The sequence below is a fragment of the Misgurnus anguillicaudatus genome, chromosome 6, assembly GCF_027580225.2.
Source record: "Misgurnus anguillicaudatus chromosome 6, ASM2758022v2, whole genome shotgun sequence".
Lineage (NCBI taxonomy): Eukaryota > Metazoa > Chordata > Actinopteri > Cypriniformes > Cobitidae > Misgurnus > Misgurnus anguillicaudatus.
This window is the reverse complement of record NC_073342.2, coordinates 23,515,716-23,542,648: the sequence shown is the minus strand read 5'-3', so window position 1 is coordinate 23,542,648 and position 26,933 is coordinate 23,515,716. Positions and strand designations below refer to the sequence as shown.

Below are 26,933 nucleotides of genomic sequence, written 5' to 3'. Positions count from 1 at the left end.
CACGTGGATGGTTTTCAGTTGCACAAGATTGCTTTCGACAACTAATGTCATGTCATATTTACAAAGACAAACACAATGTAAAAACGAGTTCACTGTTGAAGTCGAGAAGTCTGCTATTTACCTACTTTGAAATACGCATTTTTTTCTCAAATCTCCATCCGTGCACGTCGTCGAAGAGTGGGGTTTAAAAAAAATTCAAAGTTCATTTCGTATTTAGTCCCAGACTAAAATGCATATTTCTGCCTTCATTTTAAAATACCTTGTACTGACAACATATATCAGTTAAGGTTTGTTTGTAAAAACTACTAATAGTACTATCCGTGGTTTTGAGGAATGGCCGGTCCTACCAATAAAAAAATAAAAATTTTCTGTGTTTTTTGCTGCATCTATTAATGTAAAACTGCTTTGAAACAATTTAAAAATTTAACTTTATCTAAATAAAATTTAATTGAATAATATATATATGTTCTAATATAACTGGCCTAGTCCTGGCTTAATCTAAACCCTGCCCGGGAAACCGCCCTTGGTCTGGCAAATTGTAGCACCTTAAAATATATTGTTATCAGAATAAACAAATTATTGATTAATACGATCACTTGTTCTTTGTTTTTACAGTCAGTTCACAATAAGCGATTCACCTCGAAATAAATATGAAATCTTTATGATGTTCCTGTATACTGCTTACAGTATCCGTGACTTTTTTAAGAAGCTTGAGGACTTTTACTTTGAATATTATCAAACTGTGGACGGATGTTGCGTGTATTATTAAGTCAGACTTCACCTCACTTCACCCAACACTTCCAAAAGAAGAATGACGCCCGGCTAAAGAAACACCAGAGATGGGTCTGCGCAGTTTGTCAGCTTTTAAAACAATCCTCTAAAGACTGTAACCGGGCGTTTAAAGCGATATATCCACAGATTTTGACATGATCGACACTTTTTTCTCACCGTTATATGTTTAACCAACTGCAGCTTTACTGTAGGAAGGAAACAGCAGAGGAAAAGGGACTGACTGCGCACTGTTGGCCCACCAAACGCGACACTCTTATGGACGATTACTTATATCAGCAACGTACTTTATATCATCATAAATGATTGTATTTTTTAACACAGTCCTTTTATACACGCACAAAGACTACTTTAGTATATCTGACTATGTGAAGTTCTGGTAGTTGGTTTATTACGTGTGATTCGTCATTTGTTTTTAGGGCCAAGGGTTGTTTTGCTTGTGTCTTTGCTGATCGATCATTAAATCGATCAGACGTATCCCCGGCGTGATTGATCATGGCCACTGACGTAACAGTGTCTGAAGAAGTCTCGAATCAGAGAGACTTGAGCGATATAAATGACAACAAAAGTCCCCCTGAATCCGACACACCCAATCGGACATCGGATATTCAAAACATTAATATTAGTAGCTCTTTAACATCATCGGTTCATTCTGGAGAGGAAATATCTGATAACTACACAGCAGGGAATTCGCTGGCGAATGGAGACAGTCCGATCCAAACAGGAGATCCGCCACCGGAAGTAGCAACTCCAGACAATGGACAAAAACAAGGCGTGAAGACCTCAACTCCAGTCCGGCTCTTTTCATCAGCTGAACACAATGGAAGGTAGTGTTATAATAAATATACTATGTTTCAAAATAGTGAGCACTTTAGTGTAGACAATATAGGAATTCGATTATGTTTTGCAAAATTCTGCACCGTTTATGCCTAAACTTGCTAGGGAGTAGGGAGCTCACCATGCTTTGAGACGCAGCCCTTGGCTGTCACAGTTTTTATGCAGCTATTGTTACCTTTTTACAAAGGATGTGGACTGACATGCAAAAGGTGTGCCTGTAGGCTATACATATATACATGATACTCACTAAAGTATGTTAAAATTATCAGGTATGTTGAAATGCGGTGTATTCAATCATGTCAAAGCCACCTTTTAAGTGTATATATGTGAATATGTTATTTATATGAAAACAGCCCAGCATTTTGAGTTAAAAAGCCCAGAGTAGGTTAATTTAAACTCTACAGTCGCGGTTGTCCATATTTTACTCAAACATGGGTTAAAACAACCCAACATTGTTTTGGAACGTATTAATTGGCATTCAGGGACACAGTTAGTTGGATAAAAGCATTTCCAAAATAGTTTAATTTGTTTAATTATTGTACTTTTCATTGATTTAGTCACTGATGACAATGTTACAATGGCCTTGCTAATGTTTGCTGCCAGGTAAGCGCTGGTATTTTCTTCAGGAAGTGCAAATCTAGTTAGATTTACATTTCGGTTTTAGTTAAGTACACTGGATTAAGAAATCTTTGCACAGATATAATGGAAACCTATTGTTTCAAAGACCAGTGACATGAGAAAACATGCCCCGATGTGCCCCATGACGCAGTCTTTTCCAAACAGTTAGTGTGAATTGCAGCTTCACTTGACTCGCAGATTTTTTTGGGAGGGTGGCATAAAGAGCAGCAAACATCCTCCCTGAAGCAGTTTGACGACAACCACATGGATGGCATGGCAATTAGCTCCCTGCCACAGTTAACCAGTGTCCACGTCTCTCCCTTACATTTAAATGTCAGCTTCTCTTTGAAAAGGATAAACAGCTGGTAAATGAATGACTCCTTTGCCGAACCTAATTCATTAATCGGTCTACATTGCAGCTTATCACTGAAACGAAAAACAAACAGACCAACTTGCGTTTAAAGGGACGGGTGTTTTGTACGTGGGTTACACGCTGTCCGCTTGTTAAGTCATGACGTAAGAAATACGGTTTCCGGGTCCATGCCTCCACTCATTTTAATAGAGGTTACTATTTACAGTCATTTATGAGCACTGTTTATTCATATCAGTATCACACATTTAAACAAAAAAAAATTTAGAAACTCACAGTGTACACTGCCGTCTCTAGGCTCACAGAATTACAGATGGCAATATATTATTCGTTCGTAAAAAATCAAAATCTGGCCAAAATCTGGGATTTTGTTATAAAGATAAAAATTAGGATTGGTGGTTTTGGGTAGTTTTGCGTTATGATACAAGCATGTTTTTTCTCTTACGGCTTTTGAGATCAGTTGGACCCGGAAGCGTAAGACGTAACAAGCAGATTGTGGCTGTGTACTGGTACAGTATACACTTTGCTGTATACATGGAAAAACCAGAATAATCTTCTATGTTTCAGGGTTTCCGCGGAGTCATAAAAAGTCATAAAACGTCTTAAATTTAATAATGAAAATTTTAGGCCATAAAAAGTCATAAAAACATCCGGATTTAGCCACGTCTTAAATTTATATACTCGTTCATTCATTGTTGCCTTTCCCCACAAAAATGCGCTGGCGGCGGCATTCACTCGTTTTGCCTGTTGTAGTTCTGTCTGAGGAATCTGGGTGGGATCCAGGACTACAAGGTCCATGCGGCAGTGCAGCAAACAGACTTGTCGGAAGTACTTCAGAAACCCGCTGTCCCGCGCGAACTCCGAACTCTCGAGGAAGTACTTCAGAAACCCGTCAAAGATGGCCCAGCTCCTTTCAAAATCAAACGCCCTCAGACGGGCAAGCAAGGAAAAATTGGCTAAGCTGAAAAAAGTTGAGGAGGAGATAACCATTAAAGGAGACGAACTGAGAAAAATGTAGACAAGCACTAACTGACTTGTTACTTTAAAATAATTTTTAATTTACAATTGTTAAGTGTTATTCCTGTGTTCTTGATGCTTAAGAAAAGGGAGCCTTCAATTTGTTATTGTTAAGAAAATTTACTAAAATTTACCTTTACTAATAAACTTGTTACTAATTTTAATGAAAGTTAAAAAAATATATAAAGACTTTTGGAAGGAATTTTAATGTTATTTTTCGTTATTCGTGTAGGTCATAAATTTAAATCATAATGGTCATAAAAAGGTCTTAAAAAGTCTTAAATTTGACTGTCTAAACCCTGCAGAAACCCTGATGTTTGCCAAAATGTGTATACAGCGACAAGATCGGAATATCGCAAATGCACGTGTTGCATTTCGCAAGTTTGCATTAACATTTAATAGGGTAATGAGATAAAGCATATTTGGCATGCTGTCAGAGGGAAGGGCTCCTATCTTGGAATTTTACCCTGAACCCAGAGTATATTTCCCAACCCCCCTTAACTCGGATAGATGTATTATCTGAGAGTGAGGTGATGGGTGGAGGAGGGATGCTGCACAAACTGTCACGGGACGGAGGTGTGATATGGCTATATATAGACACCTCTTCACCCTGATTGGTTGGATTACATTACCATGCTTCTCCTGAACTTAATTAAAGGATTGGTCCATTTTCTTAAAAAAAAATCCAGGTAATTTTCTCACCACCATGTCATCCAAAATGTTGATGTTTTTCTTTGTTCAGTCGAGAAGAAATTATGTTTCTTGAGGAAAACATTCCAGGATTTTTCTCATTTTAAGGGACCCCAACACTACACAATTGCTTTAAGTATCATTCGACATACAACAACGTCGGAACTTTCTCCACACTTGTAAACACTGGGGTGTAGTTTCGCATACATCATCATCTGTGACCTCTTGACGTGATGACGTATTGCATGAGGGCGTGCTGGCGCGTCACAGGACCGGAGATAGACTAGAAGTTGTGGTTTAAAAGTGCATATTTTTTATTTTTCTTGTCAAAAATGACAATCGTTTCGCTAGATAAGACACTTATGCCTCGTTTGGGATCGTTTAGAGTCGTTTGAAACTCCGTTGAAAAAACTTTTAAGTGTTGATTTAAGTTTTAAGTGTTGGGGTCCATTAAAGCCCATAAAATGAGAAAAATCCTGGAATGTTTTCCTTAATAATCATAATTTCTTCTCGACTGAACAAAGAAAGACATCAACATTTTGGATGACATGGTGGTGAGTAAATTATCTGGATTTTTTTTTAAGAAAGTGGACTAATCCTTTAAATAAACTTCATTGCACATATTGCAATGGTTTGCAATAACTAAAATATTTTATTAATCTTAAAGGTGCAATGTGTAAATTTTAGCGGCATCAAGTGGTGAGGTTGTGACTTGCAACCAACGGCTCAGTCCACTGCTAACCGCTCGCTATGGTAGCCACCACTGGAAAACATATTATTGACGGAGACAACTTAGTAAGTTTGTCCGTTAAAGGAATAGTCTACTCATTTTCAATATTAAAATATGTTATTACCTTAACTAAGAATTGTTGATACATCCCTCTATCATCTGTGTGCGTGCACGTAAGCGCTGGAGCGCGCTGCGATGCTTCGATAGCATTTAGCTTAGCCCCATTCATTCAATGGTACCATTTAGAGATAAAGTTAGAAGTGACCAAACACATCATCGTTTTTCCTATTTAAGACGAGTAGTTATACGAGCAAGTTTGGTGGTACAAAATAAAACGTAGCGCTTTTCTAAGCGGATTTAAAAGAGGAACTATATTTTATGGCGTAATAGCACTTTTGGGAGTACTTCGACTCGGCGCAGTAACACCCTCCCTCTCCCATTATGAGAGTGAGAAGGGGAGCGGACTTTTCAGGCGAGTTGAAGTACTCCCAAAAGTGCTATTACAGTGATATTTTATCAAAATATCTGATGCTGATTTTTTTTTTACTTTTTATTGCAAAACTTACTTTAATGTTTACTTTTTATTGTAATTTCTTTACTACTTCTGATATTTTTCATTTTTATTTACTTTTTATTGCAATTTAATTTCCATTGCCCTTCTACCATATGTTCTGTTCTCAAGAGATAAAAACAATATAAGAATTTAATTGTTCCATGAATTTAATAGGAAAATCAGATAGCAGAGAGACTGTTTTTATAAAAAAAAATTAACCATTTTCCGTTTTAAATGTGTTTTTATAATTCAAATAGGTTTTTCAACCGTGACATCATTTAGCAAGATGTCGCATTTCCCTTCAGTATTCCTTCAACCTTTCACCAGAGCAGATCCCAGAGCAAACTTGACCTTTTATTTCTAGTGTGGCTAATATCCGCCAACCTTTTTATGTCGCACCCTTGGCTTATATAAATGTATTGCTAAGAGATAATACGTAATTACACCGAATTGGATTAGAAATGCCAAATAACCATTTTTAATTCCGGGGTGATAACTGCACGCTGAATTAAACATGCTGTCATCTGACGACAGTGGAGCACACAATGCTTTTGTTGCGTAACTTTCTGTCTGTCATTCGTGCTGTTCTGTGTAGACTAAATTATAAACATATTATCAACCATAACATTATTGGATCCAGTGGTTCAGTATTTATCTGCTCTGAAACAATCCTGTGGTCTTGAGGAATGGCCTGTCCTACCAATGATCTTGCTGTGAAATGACTAGTTCAAGCAGAAAGGGCACCCTTGTCTAAGAAATTACAGCGGGTTTGTTCTTAACAAAAAAGCTGAACTTTGAACACCGGCCAAAAATTTCAGCCTTTTCTCAGTATCACCACCCAAATCTTTTCCCTACTAACAAGGTGAACAGTCCTGCAGCTGGTTACATTTCTAAAGAGCTTTTTTGTTAGCCGTTGCACAAAATTCTTGCTTATTTGGCTTTGTATTTGAGATTAACACACATAAAAAGGCACTGTATACTTAAGGGTATCCTGAAACATGCAAAGGACTTGAACATGTTTTTACGCCATAAGACGCAATAGGGGAGAGTGGGCACAACCTAACGCTTTTTGGTTTTAGCTCAACCATTCAAAAAATATTTGAGTTTGATTTAATTATATTTTTACACAACCAACACACACAACTCTGCTACAAATGAACATTTGAAGTTTGGTTCTACTACTTGCCATTCTTGGACAATTACACCAAACATGACAGAATTGCACGTTACAACTTACCCCATAGCCCTTTTCTAACAATAGTTCCCAGTCCCTGTGACCCAGTCTGTAATAATCATACTACAGTTTCAAAATCAAATTCTGAGATCATGAGCATCAAAGTCTGATTTTAGCCATTAATTCAGACCAACCTTCCGAAAGAATGACTTACACAAGGGATACGTAACTAAGAACGTTTTGGGTAACGTATTAACGATAAGGTACAGCTTAAAGGATAATTCCGGTATTTAACACTTTGAGTCTCATTTCTGGTTTGTTTTGGATGAACTACAGTGATGGACACAGACATTTTGACAATGGGTCGTGTCTCGACTTTTCGACTCATTTAGAAGCGTCTCTTGACTGCTTCAGAATGGAGGTCAATGACCATGCACAAACACGTCATCAAAACAACACTCAACGCTCATCTCCAAAACTGTACCACTCACCGAGTGGCCCGCGGTGCTCGTTGATGACCAAAAACAAATATATCGGCGCAATGTATGATTTCAATCCGTGTTATTTGCTATAGTGGAACTATTTTTTCAGATACCTCACAACCGCGTATATACTTCCGCTCTATATTTGAGTCTGAAGCATGAATGAACGTAGTCCAACAAACTGTAATAAAACGGTAGCATACTTTCAAAATCAAGTTTATTTATAACACTTACACCATCCAATATGTTTTTTTCATCAGCAGAACAATAAAGAAGATATTTTGCAGAAACCCCAGTGCTCCGTCATGCAAGTCAACAGATCCGCACACTTTAAGAGCTAAAGTATATATATCCAATACAAAAGTAATCCCCCATAACTCCGTGTGACGTATTGACGTCTTGTGAAGCAACTCAATCAGTTTTTGCAAGAAACTGAACGTTATTTACAACACTATTAGCGTGAATGCCAAAGTAGGAGGCGTGCTTTCCGTTCGAGGCGATCTCTTCCACTGATGGCGTTTGGTGGCTGTTGGCTATGGATGTTGGTCTCTCTGCGCCACCTATAGAGCGGGAGCGTGAAGCGCACTTCCTGCTTGGCAAAAGCTCTGCATTAACGCTGTAAAATATTTATATATATATATTCGAATCTCAAAACTGAAAATCGATTGTCAACCCACGGAACGAATATTCGAATATTCTGGTCCAGCCCTACAAATATGGGAAAAATTTATGAAAAAATTATTTAGAGTGATATATCAGCGAGCAATGAGTCTTCCAAGAGAAGTCAATGGAATTTTACAAAATGCCAAATAAAACACGACAGAAACTGTATTTCGCTACACAACTTGTTTTTAATCATCAACGAACATCACGAACCACTCGGTGAGTAGCACTGTTTTGAAAATGAACGTTAAGTGTTGTTTTAATGACATGTTTGTGCATGGCCATTGACTTCCATTCTGAAGCAGTCAAGAGACGCTTCTAAACGAGTCAAAAACTCAAGACACGATCCATTGTCAAAATTTCTGTGTCCATCACTGTAGTTCATCCAAAACAAACCAGAAATGAGACTCAAAGTGTTAAATACCGGAATTATCCTTTAAGGTACAACTTATGAACGACGTAAGAAGGTTTCGGGGAACGCAGCCCAGGACATTTAAGACAGTGGTCTTATTAGGCTGCTTGAAGCTCTTTTCAAACATTTCTCATTTACCACAGCTGTTAGTCGCTCTGTATAACCTCCATAACTATAAATGAGCCCCCGCTAATATCCGACTTGGACTTTTGGCCCCTTTCAACACTGACGTATTGGATTTTTTAGTGAGTGGTCACATGCTATAGTTTGGTACTAAGTATGGATGTTTCTTTATGCCAAAGTTGTTACCTAATATGTTTGTCCATTGTTTTCTACAGTTTTGAGCACCAGGAGTCGGTCGCTACCACAGAGGCGCGGCTGAGAATGGAAGGGGTGGAGCTAAAGGAGGAGTGGCAGGATGAAGATTTCCCCAGGTAGGTGATGACGTGAATACATGCGTGTGTTTGCATGTGGATATATACTCGGTAGGGCTGATTGTTGTTGTTTTTTTGGGTTGCTAGGCCACTTCCAGAGGAGGAAGAGGAGCTTTTCACTGGCGACGGAGCACCTGGTAGGCCACATGTGTATTGCATTATATAACCAAATATTATATTGTGTTATTCGTTTTTAAAAAATGCTGTTACAATTGATGTGTAATTGTTAATCAAGACAAAAGGTTTTGGACACTCTGGTTGTCTTCTTATTGCAGCTGCGCAATCTTACAGTGCGAAGAAAACCAAAAAAAAGCTTTTGGCTCCAGATATCAGCCTGAACCTGGACCGCAGTGAAGGCTCGGTCTTGTCAGATGAGCTAGATGAGAGCACAGAATTGGACCTGGATGATATCGACACGCCCTCCGACAATAGCAATGAGTTTGAGTGGGAAGGTAAAATAGGATTTTTTTCTTTTTTTTCAGTAGGTTTAAAATGTTAATGCTATTGTTTATGCTGTAGTCAGTGAATTAGCCTTCTTCTTATAAGATACTGACATTATAAATCATGGACGTAATGTAAAGTACAGCTTAGTTAAATAGTATTGTTCTTGTTCTTCTGTCCTTCTGCTCTCCTCTGTCTGTCGTGGAAGGATTGTTTCTTCTCATTGGTTTGCGACAGGCCTCAGGCCTGCGGTTTGTGGTAAGGTCACATGGATCGTTCTCATTCGAACCCTGATCAAATACAAAAAGGCTGATTTCAATTTTTTTTTTTTTTGTATGTAAGTGGCACATTTTGTATGGTATGGAATGGCACTTTAAATCAGGTGTTATACATTATTTTCGTGGTGGAAATGTTTTTTGTTGGATTTTGATTTGTGCATGTCTTTTCCTCCAATCTCATCGAATCAGTTTCTTTAAATCAAGCTCATTTTGGTTTAGTTTACTGATCAACTGCTGCTTTTGTCAAAAAATGTAATGAGTATTATGCTGCGTTTACACCAACCAATAGAGGCGTGAATCGCGAGTGATTTCAATGTTAAGTCAATGTGAAGACGCGTTGACGCGCGTCTGGAGGTCTTGTGGCGCGGAAGACACATTTCCGCCCTATTCGCGTGTCTAGTTCGCGCGAATTGAGTTCCTGTCGCGATACGCGCAAGTGGTGCTTTTTGTGCATTTTGCGTTTGACACAAATTTGTGGCTGACGCCCGAGTTGAAAAATTAGAACTTTGGCGGAATTTCGCACCGTGTTAACCAATCAGGAGCCTGCTTGCTGCTGTGGCGGCAGCCCCACCCGGAGTCACTTATTCAACATGAAGGAATGCTTGATATTGTCCGTGAGCAGTCACTCGGAGCTATACAACACAAGTTTTTATTTCTATAGAGACAGGAATAAAAAGGACCTCGCTTGGAAGTGTCAGTGAGGATATTGGGCAACCTGGTAAGTTGTAATACACATTTCACATTTGAGTCACGTGACGTTTATCGACCCGCGCCGTTTATTTTATCCCTATAGTAAGGTTACCAAAGACAAACTGGTAACTCTCTCGATAAATGCACAATCAACATCAGTCATCTTGCAAACAGACAACCGCATAGCACTTGCCCCTCCCACAAGAAGCGGATTTTGCCTCTGACACACGTCACATGCTTGCTTTTTCCGCGCGTCTACTTCGCTCACAACGCGCGAATGCATTCAAACTGTTCAAGCGGCAAACTAGGCGCGGTAGACGGATTTTGACGCCTGAAACGCGGTTGGTGTAAACGATTTAAGCGATTTATGCTGCGTACACACCAAACGCGATTCTCACACTAGATTACTCATGGGATTTAACTTTGTCATGCATTTATTTTGCTTGAGTTGAATATTTTTGTGTTTTCGCAGCAGTCATGCTGCCCAATTCACTTCATTCCCATTGCCCTGTGCAAGTTTGCGTCTTTGCATTGACTTTGTCTGTAATTCACTTGCGCAAATCATTGAATTCGCGTTTGGTGTGTATGCCCCATCACAGTGCATTCAAGGTATATATTTGGAAATCAAACCCACAACCATTGCGATGCTAACGCAATGCTTTATCGCTTTATCGAGTTACAGGAAATGAGTGGCAAGTTTTGAAATACAGTGGTTGTGTAATTTCTTATATCGGTGTCAAACTACGCATTAAAAATATGATTTCAACGGACATCCCCTTATAAAAAAGCATGCCTAGGTGAAAAAGTAGTACACTTCTAAAATGTACTTAAAGTGCTCTGTTTTTGCTCACTAATTTTGTACTTAATATACAAAATTTTTTTCTTTAGTACTTTTTGAGATAATCTTAAGAACATCTAAGTGTACTTCACTGTGCTATTTTGAGACACCATAAATATGAACTAAAATGTGCTAAAAATGTATTTAGGTATAGGTACCACTTGTAGTATACTTGAACCCATCTTTGTATGAAAGTGTTAACTAAATAGATTTCTTAATACAGAGATATTATGTTAAAAGTGCATTTTAGTTCGTATTCATGGTGTCTCAAAATAGAGGCGGACGCTACTTGAGTATTTTAAGTACATTTTTCTAAGCATCTGTGCTTTATCAGAGGTGTTTGTCTTGGAAAAAATTGACTTTACTAAAAAATGTTCACTACGTTCTAAAGCATAAAATCATACTGTGTATTACTTTTATATTGCATATTAAAATTTATTTAATATTTAATTACCTAAAAATTGTGTACTTTTACTTTTCTTGAGTAAAAATACAAAAGTACTTTTTACTTAAGTAAAAGTAAAAAGATACTAGATGTTTAATGTACTTAAATATTAAATATAAACCAAAAACTTGAAATTATTAAATGTAGTGGAGTAAAAATTATGTTAATATGCTAAAAACAGAAAAAAACAGATACGAATACTTAAAAATTAACTTTTATGTAGAAAGTAAAAATACTTAAGTAGTGTCCGCCTCTGCAAAATACCACAAATAAGTACACTTAGATAATCTTAAGAACATCTTAATATAAAAAAAATTGATCTTTAGTACTTCTTAAGTACAAAATCATTGTGCGAAAATAGAGCACTTTAAGTACACTATGGAAGTGTACTACTTTTTCACCTGGCTATGTTTTATTTTTTATTTTAACGAAAAGCTTGATTTGTAGTATTTCTAATGTAAAAACATACATTACATATGGCTGTCTAACAACATTTTATAACAGATATAAGAAGTCATATTCAAGTACTTGCTGAAGTATTGGTTGCCAAGGTCATAAATCCATATTGGTTTCTGACTGGTAAAACAAGTCTTATTCAAATGATTAAACTATTTTGCATACAAAATCTTTCACCATGTGCCACAGGTACAAGTGATACACCAAGTCATGAGGTTTGTTATGGAGAAGTGCTATTGTTAGTAGTTAGACTTGTGGAAACTGAAAGAAAATACAGTAGACCTACTTTGAAGGCAGAAAACCTAGGCCATATGTGACGCATATGTGAGCACATGTGATCCGTCATAGGGTTACATTTTTTTGGAATTGAGATGTATACATCGGAATAAATAAGATTTCCATTGATGTATGGTTTGTAAGGATAGGACAATAATTGGCTGAAATACAACTATTTAAAAATTTGGAATCTGAGGGTGCAAAAAAGCAAAATATTGAGAAAAGCTGTAATTTTAATGCGCAGTGCTTTTTTTGTTGTTTTTTTTGCTATGCTACAAATATTCCTGTGCGACTTATGACTGGTTTTGTGATCTAGGGGTCACATATCATCTGACATATCATAAAGACACACGTTATAGAGACTTTGAGAGTAGGCGCTTTTGTCTGTGACCTGTTAAAAAGGCGTTTAGCGACCACATAGCAGCATCCTGGTATCAGATTTGTTTTTTAGAAAATGTTTTTTCCCATTTGTTTGCTAGTATTGGCACACCAAAGTCAATGCACCATTTTCATTCCTCGCTTGTTATACAAAGTGTCTTCAAGCAGGGTTTCAGTTTTTTTTTTTTCATTTTAATGTGCAATTAAAATCATCATTCCTGATCATATACTTGCATGTTGCACCCCGAAGCGGTGTCACAATTACAGCCGCACGCAAAAGCAAACGATGAAGCGAATAACACTCATTCATTCTCTTGCCAGATGACCTTCCCAAGCCTAAAAACACAGACCTGCTGCATAAAGGAGTAGAGTCGGTGCGGGAGTACTCGGGCGCGGAGGAACATGAGCGAGAGGAGGGTCGACGATGGAGAGTGTTTCGCATCGGAGAACAGGACCATAAGGTGGACATGAAGGCCATTGAACCCTACAAGAAAGTCATCAGCCATGGAGGTCAGCAACTGCATTTTATGCTTATCTTTAACTTTCAGAGTCGATGCGTACAATGACAATCGGTATTTGCGTTATCCAGGAAGTGGATTTCTATTTATTCGTAAATAATCAATAATTACTAGTCAGTCAAATTACATTTGCGCATGTAGACTTAAAATGCGACTTAAACACAACTTTAACTCTAGGGCTGTCAAGATTAATCGATTAATCATGCAAATCTGCATTTTTTCAATGAATGAATTTTAATGAATTACGGTGAATCTTGGCACATCCCAAAGCCAGGGGGCGCTCTCGTGCAGAAACTCCCTTTGTGCCACAGAAAAAGTAGCATTACAAACGCGTTTCCAGGAAATGTCTATAGGAATATTTATATCGCTGTTCTTCAAATTGTTTTAGGTATTTTCATGATAATAAAGAATATTTTTAATGATTTTGTTTAACGAGTGTTGCTTTTTTTTAATGCACGTTATAAAAGACTCCGACTCATAATGATTTTAGATTGATAAGGATTTCCTACTGAATAAATGCCGTAGCACACGCACAAGCTGTGCATGAAACACAGAATCAATTTCAGTGGCATTTTTAATGGGACACGCGATTAATCGTTGCAGCATTTAAAAGGGCATTTCCGTTTAGCATTTCTGTTTTCATTTTCCCGATGGTTCTCCGTATTCTTTTCGCTGTTCAGTTTGCTTTTTCATTTTGGCCTCTCTATTTAGCTTTTCCGTGACGCTTTGGGTCCTCATCCGAGATCTATAAATCTGCGCATGACGTACAATCAGAGCCAATCAGCGAGCTTGTTACATCCACCTGACCATAGCTTATTTGCATTTCTCATTTGACCATTTGCAAGGACCCAAAGAGTCACGGAAAAGCTAAATAGAGAGGCTAAAATGAAAAGCAAATTGAATAGCGAAAAGAATGAGAACCATCAGGGAACGAAAGCAGGAATGTTAAACGGAAATGCCCATTTAAATGCCTAATTTAAACCTGTATTTGTAGTTCAATTTATAACCACAGTTATTTATTTCTCTTTTTAAATCGCTTTTTGAAATACATTTTGAAGTTCCATTATTTAATTAAGAATTTATAAATGCAATTTAAAATGATGAACTTGTTGAGCGTTCCATGTTGTCTCTGCAAATTGTCACATTACTCTGAACTATTCATTAATGGATTAATATTTCATTTCTACGTTATTTTTATAATCTCTATTATCTATTATAATAATTTTTTTTACTTTTTCTATTAATTTATATATTAATTAATGAAATTTTAAACAAATCTATTAATTGCTATTTTTATTGTCCAGGTAGTTATTAAATATTGAAGTTCTTTATTACATTTTGCATGACCCTTGTGGTCCTCCATATTCTGGTGGATAATCGCGGTATTACAGATTAACTTAAAAACGCATCAGGGACACTTTTTTATGCAAATGTTTTCTTTAAAATTACGAGATAACGTGTCAATGGCGGGGAAAGAGTTAAAGACAATTTTCTAAATTTTTCGATTTTTGCACCCTCAAATTCCAGATTTTCAAATAGTTGTATCTCGGCAAATATTGTCCTAACAAACCATACATGAATGGAAAGCTTATTTATTTAGATGATGTACAAATAAATAAATAAAAGGAATGGTTTTGTGGTCCAGGGTCACATTTGTGTTTCCTGAGAATCGAACCTGGCACTGCTAACACAATGCTGTACCAACTAAGCTGCAGAAACACGTCTATAACAAATTTAACAAAAATTACAATCTGAGAGCTGTTTGGGTTTTTTCATTGTAAATAAATATTTTGCTTCCAATTCAATGAACAATTACTCGGACTAGTCAACTTGTTTACTTGTTATAAAAGTACAAGCTAATGATTCATCATGACAGCTGTCTTGATCCAAAAAGTTTATCTTTTCACAGGTTACTATGGCGATGGGTTGAACGCCATCATCGTCTTCGCCGTTTGCTTTATGCCCGAGAGCAATCAACCAAATTACAGATACATCATGGACAATCTGTTCAAGTAAGTTCTGTTATTTCTAAACTTTTATTTCTGTGAACTATTACTTTAAACTCCCGTGCAAACCAATTAGATAATTTTTCATATCAAAAGCTTGCCATTTTTGTGTAATAACCATCAAACTGTGGGTGTTGTCAATCTTTCCTTGAAACTATGAATCTGGCTTGGATCTCTTAGATATAATTGTTCAAAGGTTTAAAATGTCTGGACAGATATAACTTAAGCAACTAATAAAGCATGTGTGTCTGTTTCAAGTATGTCATAGGAACCCTAGAGCTGCTTGTAGCTGAAAACTATATGATTGTATATCTGAATGGAGCCACATCACGTCGAAAGATGCCCAGCGTAGGCTGGCTCAGGAAGTGTTATCAGCAGATAGATCGGAGGTGAGGTATCCGCTGTTGAATTTTTGTGAAAACTCAAAGAAGTCCTTCGTGTTTGTTCAACATCATTCTGTGTCACAGGTTAAGAAAGAATCTCAAGTCTTTAATAATCGTGCACCCGTCCTGGTTTATTCGCACTCTTCTGGCCCTCACGAAACCTTTTATAAGGTCAGTTCTTGTTTCAGTACATGTTTCAGAATCTGTATACAGAATCATTTAATGCATAAAAACACTTTCACTTACAGCACAAAGTTTAGCCAGAAAATCAAGTATGTGTTCAGCCTTACGGACCTGGCGACGCTTGTCCCGATGGAGTATGTATCCATACCCGAGTGCATTAAACAGTAAGTTTTCTTTTAATATGTTGCGTAATGATTCTTTGCACTTCCCTTTTCTGTAGAAAATAATTTTTGCAATGCAAAACTTGTGACTTACAGTGCATTACAATCTATACATTTTATTAGTATGTGTATTCACTGGGATCGAACCCATGGCCTTTGCATTGCAAACACAATACTAATTGAGTTACAGGTTACAATAAATAATTATCTTCCAAGCTTCTCCTCTTTTATCATTATTTTATCTTTATAATTGTACCGTTATACAATGAAGTTGCATCCAGGTGCTGCCTGCTGTTGGCTTTAGTGTCTTTATGCTTTAACCCCTTCTCCCTGCCTTTCCTCTTAAGGTTTGACGAAGAAAAAAATAGGAAAAAACATAAAAGGTATCTGTATTTTCAATCCAGAGATCCCTCACAGATCTCTGTTGACCTGAGCTGCATTGCATGAAACTAACAATTGTTTGGCTTTAATAAATGTTGCTATTATACTTTTGTCAAAATGAGCTTTTTGTCCTTTTTCCTTCTGTGTGCCATCTTCTTATCTTCTATTGCAATTTTTGCACTTTAGTGTTGTGCACAGTTTTGACATACAAGATGCCAGGAAGTTAGATGTGCACCAACATTTTAGCCTTGATCCACAACAATTCAGTCTCAGATAGATTTTACAAAAAGTCATTTAAACCAAATAATTTTTTAAACATGTTTATCCAACATGTTTTAAGATCAATACATCTTGGTTGTATCTGTCCAGTCTGCTGCTGTTGGTTTGGTACACATGAACATGCCAATAAATTCAGATATATTTTGGATTTAAAACTTTGTCACGGGTTATTCACATCTTTTTGACACCTTCATAGCCGTTTTCTTAAAGGGGACATTTCACACGACTTTTTTTGATGTCAAATCAATCTTTGGTGTCCCCACCTAGAGTACATATGTGAAGTTTTATCTCAAAAATTTTGTAGTTGTGAGCAAAAATGTCCTTTAAAATGCAAATGAGTTGATCTCTGCAGTGGCAGTGCATTGTATAGTGCAGATTAAGGGTGGTATTTCCCCTTCTGACATCACAAGGGGAGCCACATTTCAATGACCTATTTTTTTTCACATGCTTGCAGAGAATGTTTACCAAAACTAAGTTACTGGGTTGATCTTTTTCACATTTTCTAGGTTGATAGAAGCACTGGGGACCCAATTATAGCACTTAAACATGGAAAAAGTCATATTTTCGTGATATGTCCCCTTTAAATCACAATTTTGAATGCATGACTGGGCAATGCACATTTTCACTGGTAACTGCATGTGCCACCACTGAGCACCTTTGCACATGACCACATTCATTGTGTAAACACTACAGTAATGACACTAACATACTGGAGTTTTTGCTGCGCTACGTTTGCGCTTGCTTGGTTTTATGTTGTAAATTTGTTCAATTTATTAGGGATTGTGTGTGTCGGAAAATGCTGAGGTCATTATATAATATGATAAAATGGTGCCACCCAGTCTCATGACGTTTCGTGATTTGGTCGCGTAGTTTTTTGATTCTTTTTTTTGTGATGTTGTTACGAATTTCCGAGTTTTTTAGTGATCTAATTCCAGTTTTCGTTTGATTGGCACATATTGGTTGCTCAGCTGCTTTTTCTTATTTTTAAACCATTGTCGCTTCGGTTTAGGGTTAGATTTGGGGCTTGCATTAGAATGTCACTTTATACATTGTTATTATACTATTTTTTCGGATTTATTTTTTATGTGTCGCCTGGCGTTAGGGTTAGAGTTGGGTTTGGTTAGGGATGTTATTTTATGTAAATCTAACCCTAAACCGAAGTGACAATGATAAGAAAGTGGGACAGGGCAGTTGAGTGGCCAATACGTGATAATCACACGAAAACAAAAATTTGTTGTACGATCATGAAAAAGCGCAGAAATTCGTGATATCAAGAAAAAAAGACTAAAAAAATTACGTGACTGTATAACGAAATTTCGTGAGATTGGGACGTATATTGCATTTCTGTCAAGAGATCTTTTCCACATTGCACCTTTAAATTATGATACTGTATGTGGAGTGGCTTCAAGCAATAGTAATAAATTCATTTCATTGATCTCATAATTATATGTTGAATATTTAATCCGCAACATAGGTTTGAAGTCAAGGGAGTTTGTGACAGTTAAAAAAAAATGTTAAATATATTTAATATTTAAATATTAAATATATACAGTACTGTGCAAAAGTCTTAGGCCAGCACCACCAGACTTGTTGTTTTAGAAGTTTTAATGTCCATCCACATTTATTTTTCAATCTATTTTATTAAAGGAATAGTCTACTCATTTTCAATATTAAAATATGTTATTACCTTAACTAAGAATTATTGATACATCCGTCTATCATTATGTGCGTGCACGTAAGCGCTGGAATGCGCTGCACGCTTCGATAGCATTTAGCTTAGCCCCATTCATTCAATGGTACCAATCAGAGATAAAGTTAGAAGTGACCAAACACATCAACGTTTTTCCTATTTAAAGGGATAGTTCGGCCAAAAACAATATTAAACCCATGATTTACTCACCCCCAAGCTGTCCGAGTTGCATATGTCCATCGTTTTTCAGACAAACACATTTTCGGATATTTTAGAAAATATTTTAGATCTTTCTGTTCATTAAATGTAATGTTACGGGGTCCAGCAATAGTCCACGACCTTCAAGTCCAAAAAAGTGCGTCCATCCTTCACAAATTAAATCCAAACGGCTCCAGGATGATAAACAAAGGTCTTCTGAGGGTAATTCGTGCGGTGGTGTTGTAGAAATATCCATATTTAAAATGTTATTAACATTATAAACTACCTTCCGGTAGCGCCGCCATCTTAGACTCACGAGAGAGTATTAGCGTAGTGTACGCACTTTTCTTAGTGACGTATGACAAATTCGGAGGGCGGGGGCACAGAGCAGCAGCAGAGAAACTCTGTACGCTGCGTAAGCTCTCATCCTGAATGCGCATCACTCCAAAATGGCGGCGCTACCGGAAGAGGAACTATATTTTGTGGCGTGATGGCACTTTTGGGAGTACTTCGACTCGGCGCAGTAACACCCTCCCATTATGAGAGGGAGAAGGGGAGCGGACTTTTCAGGCGAGTCGAAGTACTTCCAAAAGTGCTATTACGCCATAAAATATAGTTCCTCTTTTAAATTCGCTTAGAAAAGTGCTAAGTTTTATTTTGTACCACCAAACTTGCTCGTATAACTACTCGTCTAAAATAGGAAAACCGTTGATGTGTTTGGTCACTTCTAACTTTATCTCTAAATGGTACCATTGAATGAATGGGGCTAAGCTAAATGCTATCGAAGCGTCGCAGCGCGCTCCAGCGCTTACGTGCACGCACACAGATGATAGAGGGATGTATCAACAATTCTTAGTTAAGGTAATAACATATTTTAATATTGAAAATGAGTAGACTATTCCTTTAAGATACAAACAGAAAATACAGGAAATATGTAAAAAAAAAAATCCGGACTGAATGTCGTCTTTAGGCATCATCGGGGTTTAGTGTGACCTCTCTTGGCACTAAACACATCTTGAGCGTTTTTGAGCAGAATGAAGTAAAAAGACTAATTTCTTTTTGAAATAAGAAATTACCGTATTTTCTGGACTATAAGTCGTACTTTTCTTCATAGTTTGGCTGGTCCTGCGACTTATAGTCAGGTGCGACTTATGTCAAAATTAATACTGACTAACATGAACCCAAAGAAAACATTACCGTCTACAACCACGAGAGGGCGCTCCTGTAGCCTACCCCTGAATAAACTGTTAACTGAAACATTAACTTAAAGACAACGGAGAAAGACTTAACAAACAAAATGCCCCCAAAAGAATAATAATTTTCTAAATAAATGCGACTTATAGTCCAGTGCAACTTATATATGTTTTTTTCCTCTTTATTATGCATTTATTGACTGATGCGACTTATAGTCCGGAAAATACGGTAGGATTTAATTTTATTTAGGTTTAAGAGATCCTGCAGTTTCCTGCTATTGCTCAAGTGGAAGGGGAGTTTAACCTAAAAACTTGACACATCAGTTTACATTTGTATACAGTTTTTAATACTATATGCACATTACATGTATTTTCTGGATGTATTCTATTAAAGAAACTGAGAAATGAGTATATATGATCACTATAACATTGCAAAAACTACAAATCTAATTCTGGCATTGTGGCGTAAGACTTTTGCACAGTATTGTAAATGTTAAATATATTTTTTTACATTTTGAACAATAAAGAATGCAGAATCAACTGACTTGAGTTCCACATTAATCCTGCAGTGTTGAGTTTGTACCGCAGTGTTTTAACCATAATCAAAGAGATATTTAAAGATCAAACTAACCCTGCGAGTCGTTCTATGTCATCTCTTTTCAGTGTCATTTGTGTGTTTAATAATTTAAAAACTTTTTAGGAGCCAAAATACTTTTCAAATCTTTAAATGTGTTGGCATGTTCTTCATACTATCATTATAAACACACATTTTTGTCACTACAGGATTGACCAGGAAATGCATGGAAAAGTGGAGATAGCAACCGCTGCCGTGCCTGAGTAAGCCGAAGGAAAATAAGCTGGAGGATGAAACACGTCGGATTTCTTTTAACTGGAGAACACAAGATCTTGATGTCAGAATTGTGCCTTTATTTTTGCCACTGCCTGTTACTGTACCTTATGGGACTGTCTCTTCCCCTCGCTGTCGCATTTGCGTGCCAAACATCTGTCTGAAGGCATCTGATTTTTGTGCATCGAGCATTTTTATCTTCTTTTATGCATCATTTCAATAAGTAGATACTGTCAACGTTGTTCTAGTATTGTATCTTGCTTGTAGTTAAGGCACTCCGTTATTGAACTAGTTGATGCATGGTCTACGTTACATTTAAGGATCTGTATTTATATTCAAAAGGTGTTCAAGGAGAAAGATTAATATATTTTTATGATTGAAAAATGTTATTTTTAGGGCTGCATTGATTGTCATCTGCTTGCTGATCGTCTCGTTGTTTACTGCTGAATATCTCAATAAGTGTTTTGTGCACCAGGATAAAGACAATATGAGATACTATGTAGACATGTTGCACCAGTAACAGTTCTGCAGTTCACATTCATTACCCTAAATGGTTTGGGAGGTAGGGGCTTTTGTGTGTGTTGTGTTTTTGCAAGTAAACTTCCACACAAAAATCACATTGTCATTATGTATAAGGAACTGAATGCTGTTTAACACTCTGCAACCACTTGTGTTGTGTCATTGTTTTCTTTTAACAGATAACGGAATTTGATGAAGCTCTTTTGTATAGATTATAATACAATACAACATGAGCTCCTACAGAACAAAATGAGCATTTCTATATTATTTGTACTTCACTTTGTGCTCCATCATATGACTTTTTTACATTTTGGTGTAATTAAGTAGACGCCATTTGAGGGCGCCATTTAGCAATTTTGTGATATTTTACATGAGCTTTATTAGATCTCAAAAATAACACTGTGTTGTTTCAACCCATGGTTGGGTAAAATATGACCAACCTCAACTGTTAATTTAAACCTAGAAAATATCCATATTTGACCCAACCGTGGGCTGAAACAACCAAGCATTTTTTTTTTTGTAGTAATAGTGATCCAAAAATCTATAAACCTTAAATTTTACCCAACAAGAATTAAATGGTTGGGCTTACTGCATATACTGTTTAAAAGACAAACTTTATTTCTAATAGGCTTTTTTAATTTAATTTATTGATGGTTTCCTGTACAGGGTATCCTAGTTCCAGATTAAAATGCATATTTGAGCTGCCTTAATTAAAAAAAAAAAAAAAACTTGCACTGACATCTTTCATATAGCAGTAGGGGAGACCGGGGTTGGTTGTCACAATTTTTACTCATCCATGAATTGCTCATCTTAAAAAAATCTTTCAGCAGTAATTCCTACATAAAATGAAACTTTGGAGTCTTGGCTTTAAATTTGTATACTTTTTACTTTTAGAATGTACTGTAACAGGAAGTAATTAACCATCAAAGACACTCTGACACAATGTGACAACCAACCCCATCATGGGGTTGGTTGTCCCTATAGTGATTCAATAGGATTTCAGTGATACATTGGGATCTGAAAAGATAATGTGTAACTTTTTAGTTTTTTAAGCTAGAAACGGCAAATACGTTTTTTTATGAATTCACCCCTATGATAGTTGTTATTAATGCCCCTTATGTTTAAACAATGAGATTAAAGTGGGTGATCAGTTACTTGAATAGGCTTTATGCCCAGCTGCACAATGAACCCCAGCCAGCTCATTGTTTCCTGTCTGCCATTATTGGACAAACTCATTAATCCAGGTGCGTCCGATTATTGTTTTTGGGACTACTGAGGTCAGGCACACCTGGACTAATCAGTCCGCCCAACAATGGCAGACAGGAAACAAGAAGCCGGCCGAAGTTCAGGAAGTAGTGCAGCTGGGCATAAAGCCTATTGTCTACTGTGTTGAGAAATAAAATGAAATCATTTTTAGTGTTAAAACCTCTTTATTTAATGCTTTATTTTATTTTAACAGCAAACAAACAGACAAACAGTCTTAAAAGGTCTACATGTCCAATATTCTTATGTGACAACCAACCCCGCAAGCTATGTGACAACCATCCCCAACTGACTTCTTGACAAACATGCTAAGCTAGCTGCCACACGGCTTTAACTTGATAGCTAAAATATGACTCAAAATAAAGCTACTACTTTTAGCTTTTTAATGAGTGTTTTGTTTTTGAATGACTAATATCCTACAAGATCTCAACACAAAAACAACACCAACATGAAAATTTACTCTGACCCATAAAAATAAAAAATGGTCTCCTAACCTCAATGTTTTGTGTCTGCTCAGCAAAATTTCAAGTCCAAATGAGTAAGCTATTAAAGGCTAACAAATTGATATCAAAATTGTACCACAGTGCCATGTAGTATGTCTGGAATAAGCAGTGTGACAACCAACCCGTGAGACAACCAGCCCCGGTCTCCCCTACTGTTTTTCGTAAGGTAATGTTTGTTAAAGCTACATCCATTTCCTAAAATTACCATGGCCTGCTCCCGGATTAATCTAAACCATGTCCGGGAAACGGCTCCTGTAGACGTTTCAGCAGTAACAACATAAACAAGCGGCTGTCGTGGTCCGCACGTAACTTCCGGTAAACTCCGCTAAGAATAAATAACAACAAAGTTCTATTTATATAACAAGCAAAAAACAACACATAGATTACCTAGTAAACCAAAACATTTGTTATTTTTCGACGAGACATTTGTTCAAGAGATCAGTTTAGCAACTAGTCAAACCATTAAAAAAAACGAAACCGGAAGTAAAGTTCGGATCCAGACGTGTATCGCGTCAGCGCACGTGTGTCCGATGAAACCTTTTACTGTCTATGGATGAAACCATCTATACATCTGGCATTCTTATTGGTTAGGTTTCACTTGATCTAAAAACCTAAAGAGGCTCGGCGTCTCTATAGCTGATCTCCACTGAAAAAAATATTTGGTTCCACATGATTGAATAAAGTTTAAATTAAAAATAATTTTAATTAATGTTAATTTCATTTAAAGAAAACCTAATTTAATCATCATGTGCAACCGATGTCTAGAAGTTTTTTTTTTTCAGTGAATATAGTTTATAATCTCAAGTTTTACATTGTATCCCATCATTTTATGTGTAGTAAACATACATGTGACAGCTTTACCAGAAGAACAAACACACTTACAGATTTTTTTGAGAATACAAAGCAGGGTTCCCACACCTTAGTTAACTTCAAATTCAAGGACCTTTCAAGGACTTTCCAGGTCCAATACCATCAAATTCAAGGAGTTACATTGTGTTACCTTTTAAGATACATTGTTACAGTTCCCTTTTGAGGGAACTCGCGCTGCGTCACTGTGGTGACATTTTGGGGACACCTCCAGGGGTAAGTGTGTCTGAATGTGTATATCAAATTTAAACCAATGGTGACGCTTAACGACAAAGACAGGGTGAAGCGGGAGCCAAGAAGTATATCGCTATCTGAAATATTGCCAAGGACGGCGTTACAGGGACGCAGGAAGTATGGCAAGGGAGATACAGCGTCTCATTCCCTTTCGCTCACACGCGTCTGGTTAAGCTTTAAAGTTTAAAGCACAAGAGCGAGAACAGTGTAGACCTGTCATTGCATCGGCAAAACGACTCATATTGGCATCCGCGTAATTAAGTTTGGACCGTTTACTGGGTAATTAAGCGTAAAATGACGGAGACTGTGAGACGCTGGCGGGTGCAGCATTCGGAATATTGCCAGATCCCATCGTGAAAAATCCTCTTTATATGTAGTGTTTAATATTTTAGCAATTAATGTGACACTTTGGGAAATTTATAAAGTGAGAATGTGCTGGTTAGTGTTGATTTATTTCTGAAACAAATAAAGGTCTGTCTGAACTTATTTTTTTCTTTATGGCCTATTTTGTTTGTTTTCGTATTATCTGGCAACACAGGGTCAGCACCTTAACATATGGCACATCATTCAGCATGGGCAGGTTATTGCTGATCCTATATTCGGTAATGCACACGCAATAAATCATTATGATTATGTTTATATGTAAGAAACGCTTTTAACACTAAAACTCAGTAGAAACTAACAGGGGTACGAAGATTTAGAACAATTGGATTTAAATTGGAAGCTGTTTTTCTCCAGAAGCCCTTGAACATAAGACGGACGACAGTAAATTATGATAAACAGTGATTATATGTATAGTTCATATTACACTTCTGTACACTTCTGCCTTTTCACTGTAAAAAAAAATCCGTAGAAATTGCAGCTGGGTTGCCGGTAACTTACCGTAGATTTAAATGTATGTTTTTTTACTGGCAACATTTTGTTCGAAGTTAAATGAACATTAAACATTTACAAGTTTTTGTCTTTACAGAGTAAAACTAAAAAAAGCATCAAGCAAAACATTCTGGGAAACAAAATCTGGAGGAAAAAACAGAAAAAGGTTGATGATGATTTCTGGTTCCCAGAATGCTTTGTATGAGGCTGTTATTGTATAGTTTTATTCTGTAAAGATAAAGACTTGTTAATATTTAAAATTTATTTAACTTTGAGCAAACTCTTGCCAGTAAATAACATAAATGTAAATCTACGGCAACCCAGCTGCAATAACATTGTAATTTTTACGGATTTTTTTTACACTGTGGCCTCTGTTACAACATTGAATAACACATAGTTTATGTATATTGTGTTAATGATAGCAAGGTGGTAAAAAGATTAATGAACTGATAAGTATTGTAACTTTATGAGCAGGGTACAATAATTAATTTTAAAGCTTGTTATTTTATTCTTAAGATAAACATTTTAAATGTTTTTAAGTAAACATTTGAGAACTTCTTAAGAAATGTTAGAGAATTGCTTAATCAGATTTAGAGACTGATAATACTGTAACCTCACGTGCAAGGTAGAATAAATAATGTCAACGCTTATCATTTTATTCTTAAGAAAAATACATGTTCTCATACAGTAAATATTTAAGAACTTGTTTGTTTAAGAAAATGTTTGAGAATTGCTTCTTACGAACTTCTTATAGTTTATCTTAAGAGTGATCTTATTTTTTGTTTAAAGAATGTTTTGTGAATCCGGCATTTCCTGGAAAGAAAGAAAATTCTTCTTAACTGCCATTGTTTTCTAAAATTTAAACTAAAGAAAAAACTTAAGAATATTTTGTATTCTCAAAAAAAGTTAATTAGATTTTTTTAATGTGATATGTATTGTGTAGTCAGAAAAAATGGCAATTTAAACTGTTTAGTACTTCACAAAGATTAGTTTAATGAGGAATTTCATACTAATTCTATATAATATACATATAATAATAAAGTTCATTAAGGATCGGGTCAGTTAGAAATACCAAGGGTTCATTTAGAACAAGGTGTGTCAGCATTTAGTTATTATGCCACCTGTAGCTGGCATCAGCTTCCAGAAGAGATCAGATGTGCTTCAACAGTAGACACTTTTAAATCTAGTTTAAAAACACATCTGTTTAAATCTGCATTTACTGAATGAGCACTGTACTGCTATACACTTTAAATTCATATCACCTTTACTCCTGTTTTTCTTTTTAACATATTTTAAAATGTTTTTATTAAAATTACATTTATTTTAAACTCTTATATGCTTCTTTGTTCTTATTGTGATATATATGTAAAACCTAACAGTTATCTTAACTCAAACCATTTAAGGAAACCGATTGCCTTAAATCATTTAAGTTTTAAAACACATAGATTTGAGTAGCAGTGGCTACCGACAAGCTGGATGGTGCCTTGCATGGCTGACACCGCCGTGGGTGTATGAATGTGTGAGTGAATGTGAGGCTAATTGTAAAGCACTTTGGATGGCCATAGGTCTGTTAAAAGATATATAATCTATTGACAGCCCTGTCCCCCTATATATATGTGCTTATTTGTTCTTGTTTTGGCCTTATTTGTTCTTGTTTTGGCCAAGAATGTTTGTAACCAAACTTATGCCCCAATTGACTTCCATATTTTTTTCCAACAGAAGACAAAAGGAAATTACTTCTGTGTCTAAATTAATTATATTTAATTTATGGAAATAGACTGTTCCTAAATACTTCTGTTATACTTTATTTGTAACTTTGTTCTTTTCTATTTTCATTTAATTTCTAGATTTGTTATTATTTTATTTTCCTTATTTCCCTTTTTGCTAATCTAGAAAAATATTTAACTCAAAAAACATAATATAATCTATTTAACCACTACGAAATTGTAAAATAATGTAATTTGAGAGTAGGCATTGGGGTCCACCCTATTCACAGGGGTCCACTCAGTTTAAATAAAATCTTCCTCGCCACTGCTTCATACACTAGCTGGCCTCTACAACAGCGAATAGCATCTTAGTCTTAACGCATCGTTTATGTAGTATATATTGTGTTAAGGATAGTGAGGTGATAAAAGATTAATGGACTGATTGTAACCTAGTGCAGGGTACAATAATTAATTTTAAAATTAAGTTTATTCTTGGGATAAAAAACAAGATTTTTTTTAAAGCAGCAAGACATATTTATTCATTATACATTGTATTTG

General features: G+C 36.3%; 1 protein-coding gene across 2 annotated transcripts; it reads left to right on the top strand.

Annotated features, from left to right (window-relative positions):
- The first annotated feature begins 775 nt into the window (after nucleotides 1-775).
- Nucleotides 776-21,193, top strand: bnip2 (BCL2 interacting protein 2). Of its 2 annotated transcripts, XM_073868815.1 has the most exons (11): nucleotides 776-1,616; nucleotides 8,674-8,769; nucleotides 8,857-8,906; nucleotides 9,045-9,221; nucleotides 12,893-13,081; nucleotides 14,999-15,104; nucleotides 15,356-15,484; nucleotides 15,563-15,649; nucleotides 15,727-15,825; nucleotides 16,170-16,205; nucleotides 20,347-21,193. In XM_073868815.1, the coding sequence occupies exons 1-11, from the start codon at nucleotides 1,285-1,287 to the stop codon at nucleotides 20,402-20,404; spliced, it is 1,359 nt and encodes a 452-aa protein (XP_073724916.1). In that variant the 5' UTR covers nucleotides 776-1,284; the 3' UTR covers nucleotides 20,405-21,193. The 2 variants fall into 2 exon arrangements, with proteins under 2 accessions (XP_073724916.1, XP_073724917.1); XM_073868816.1 differs by lacking the exon at nucleotides 16,170-16,205.
- Nucleotides 21,194-26,933: the final 5,740 nt, after the last annotated feature.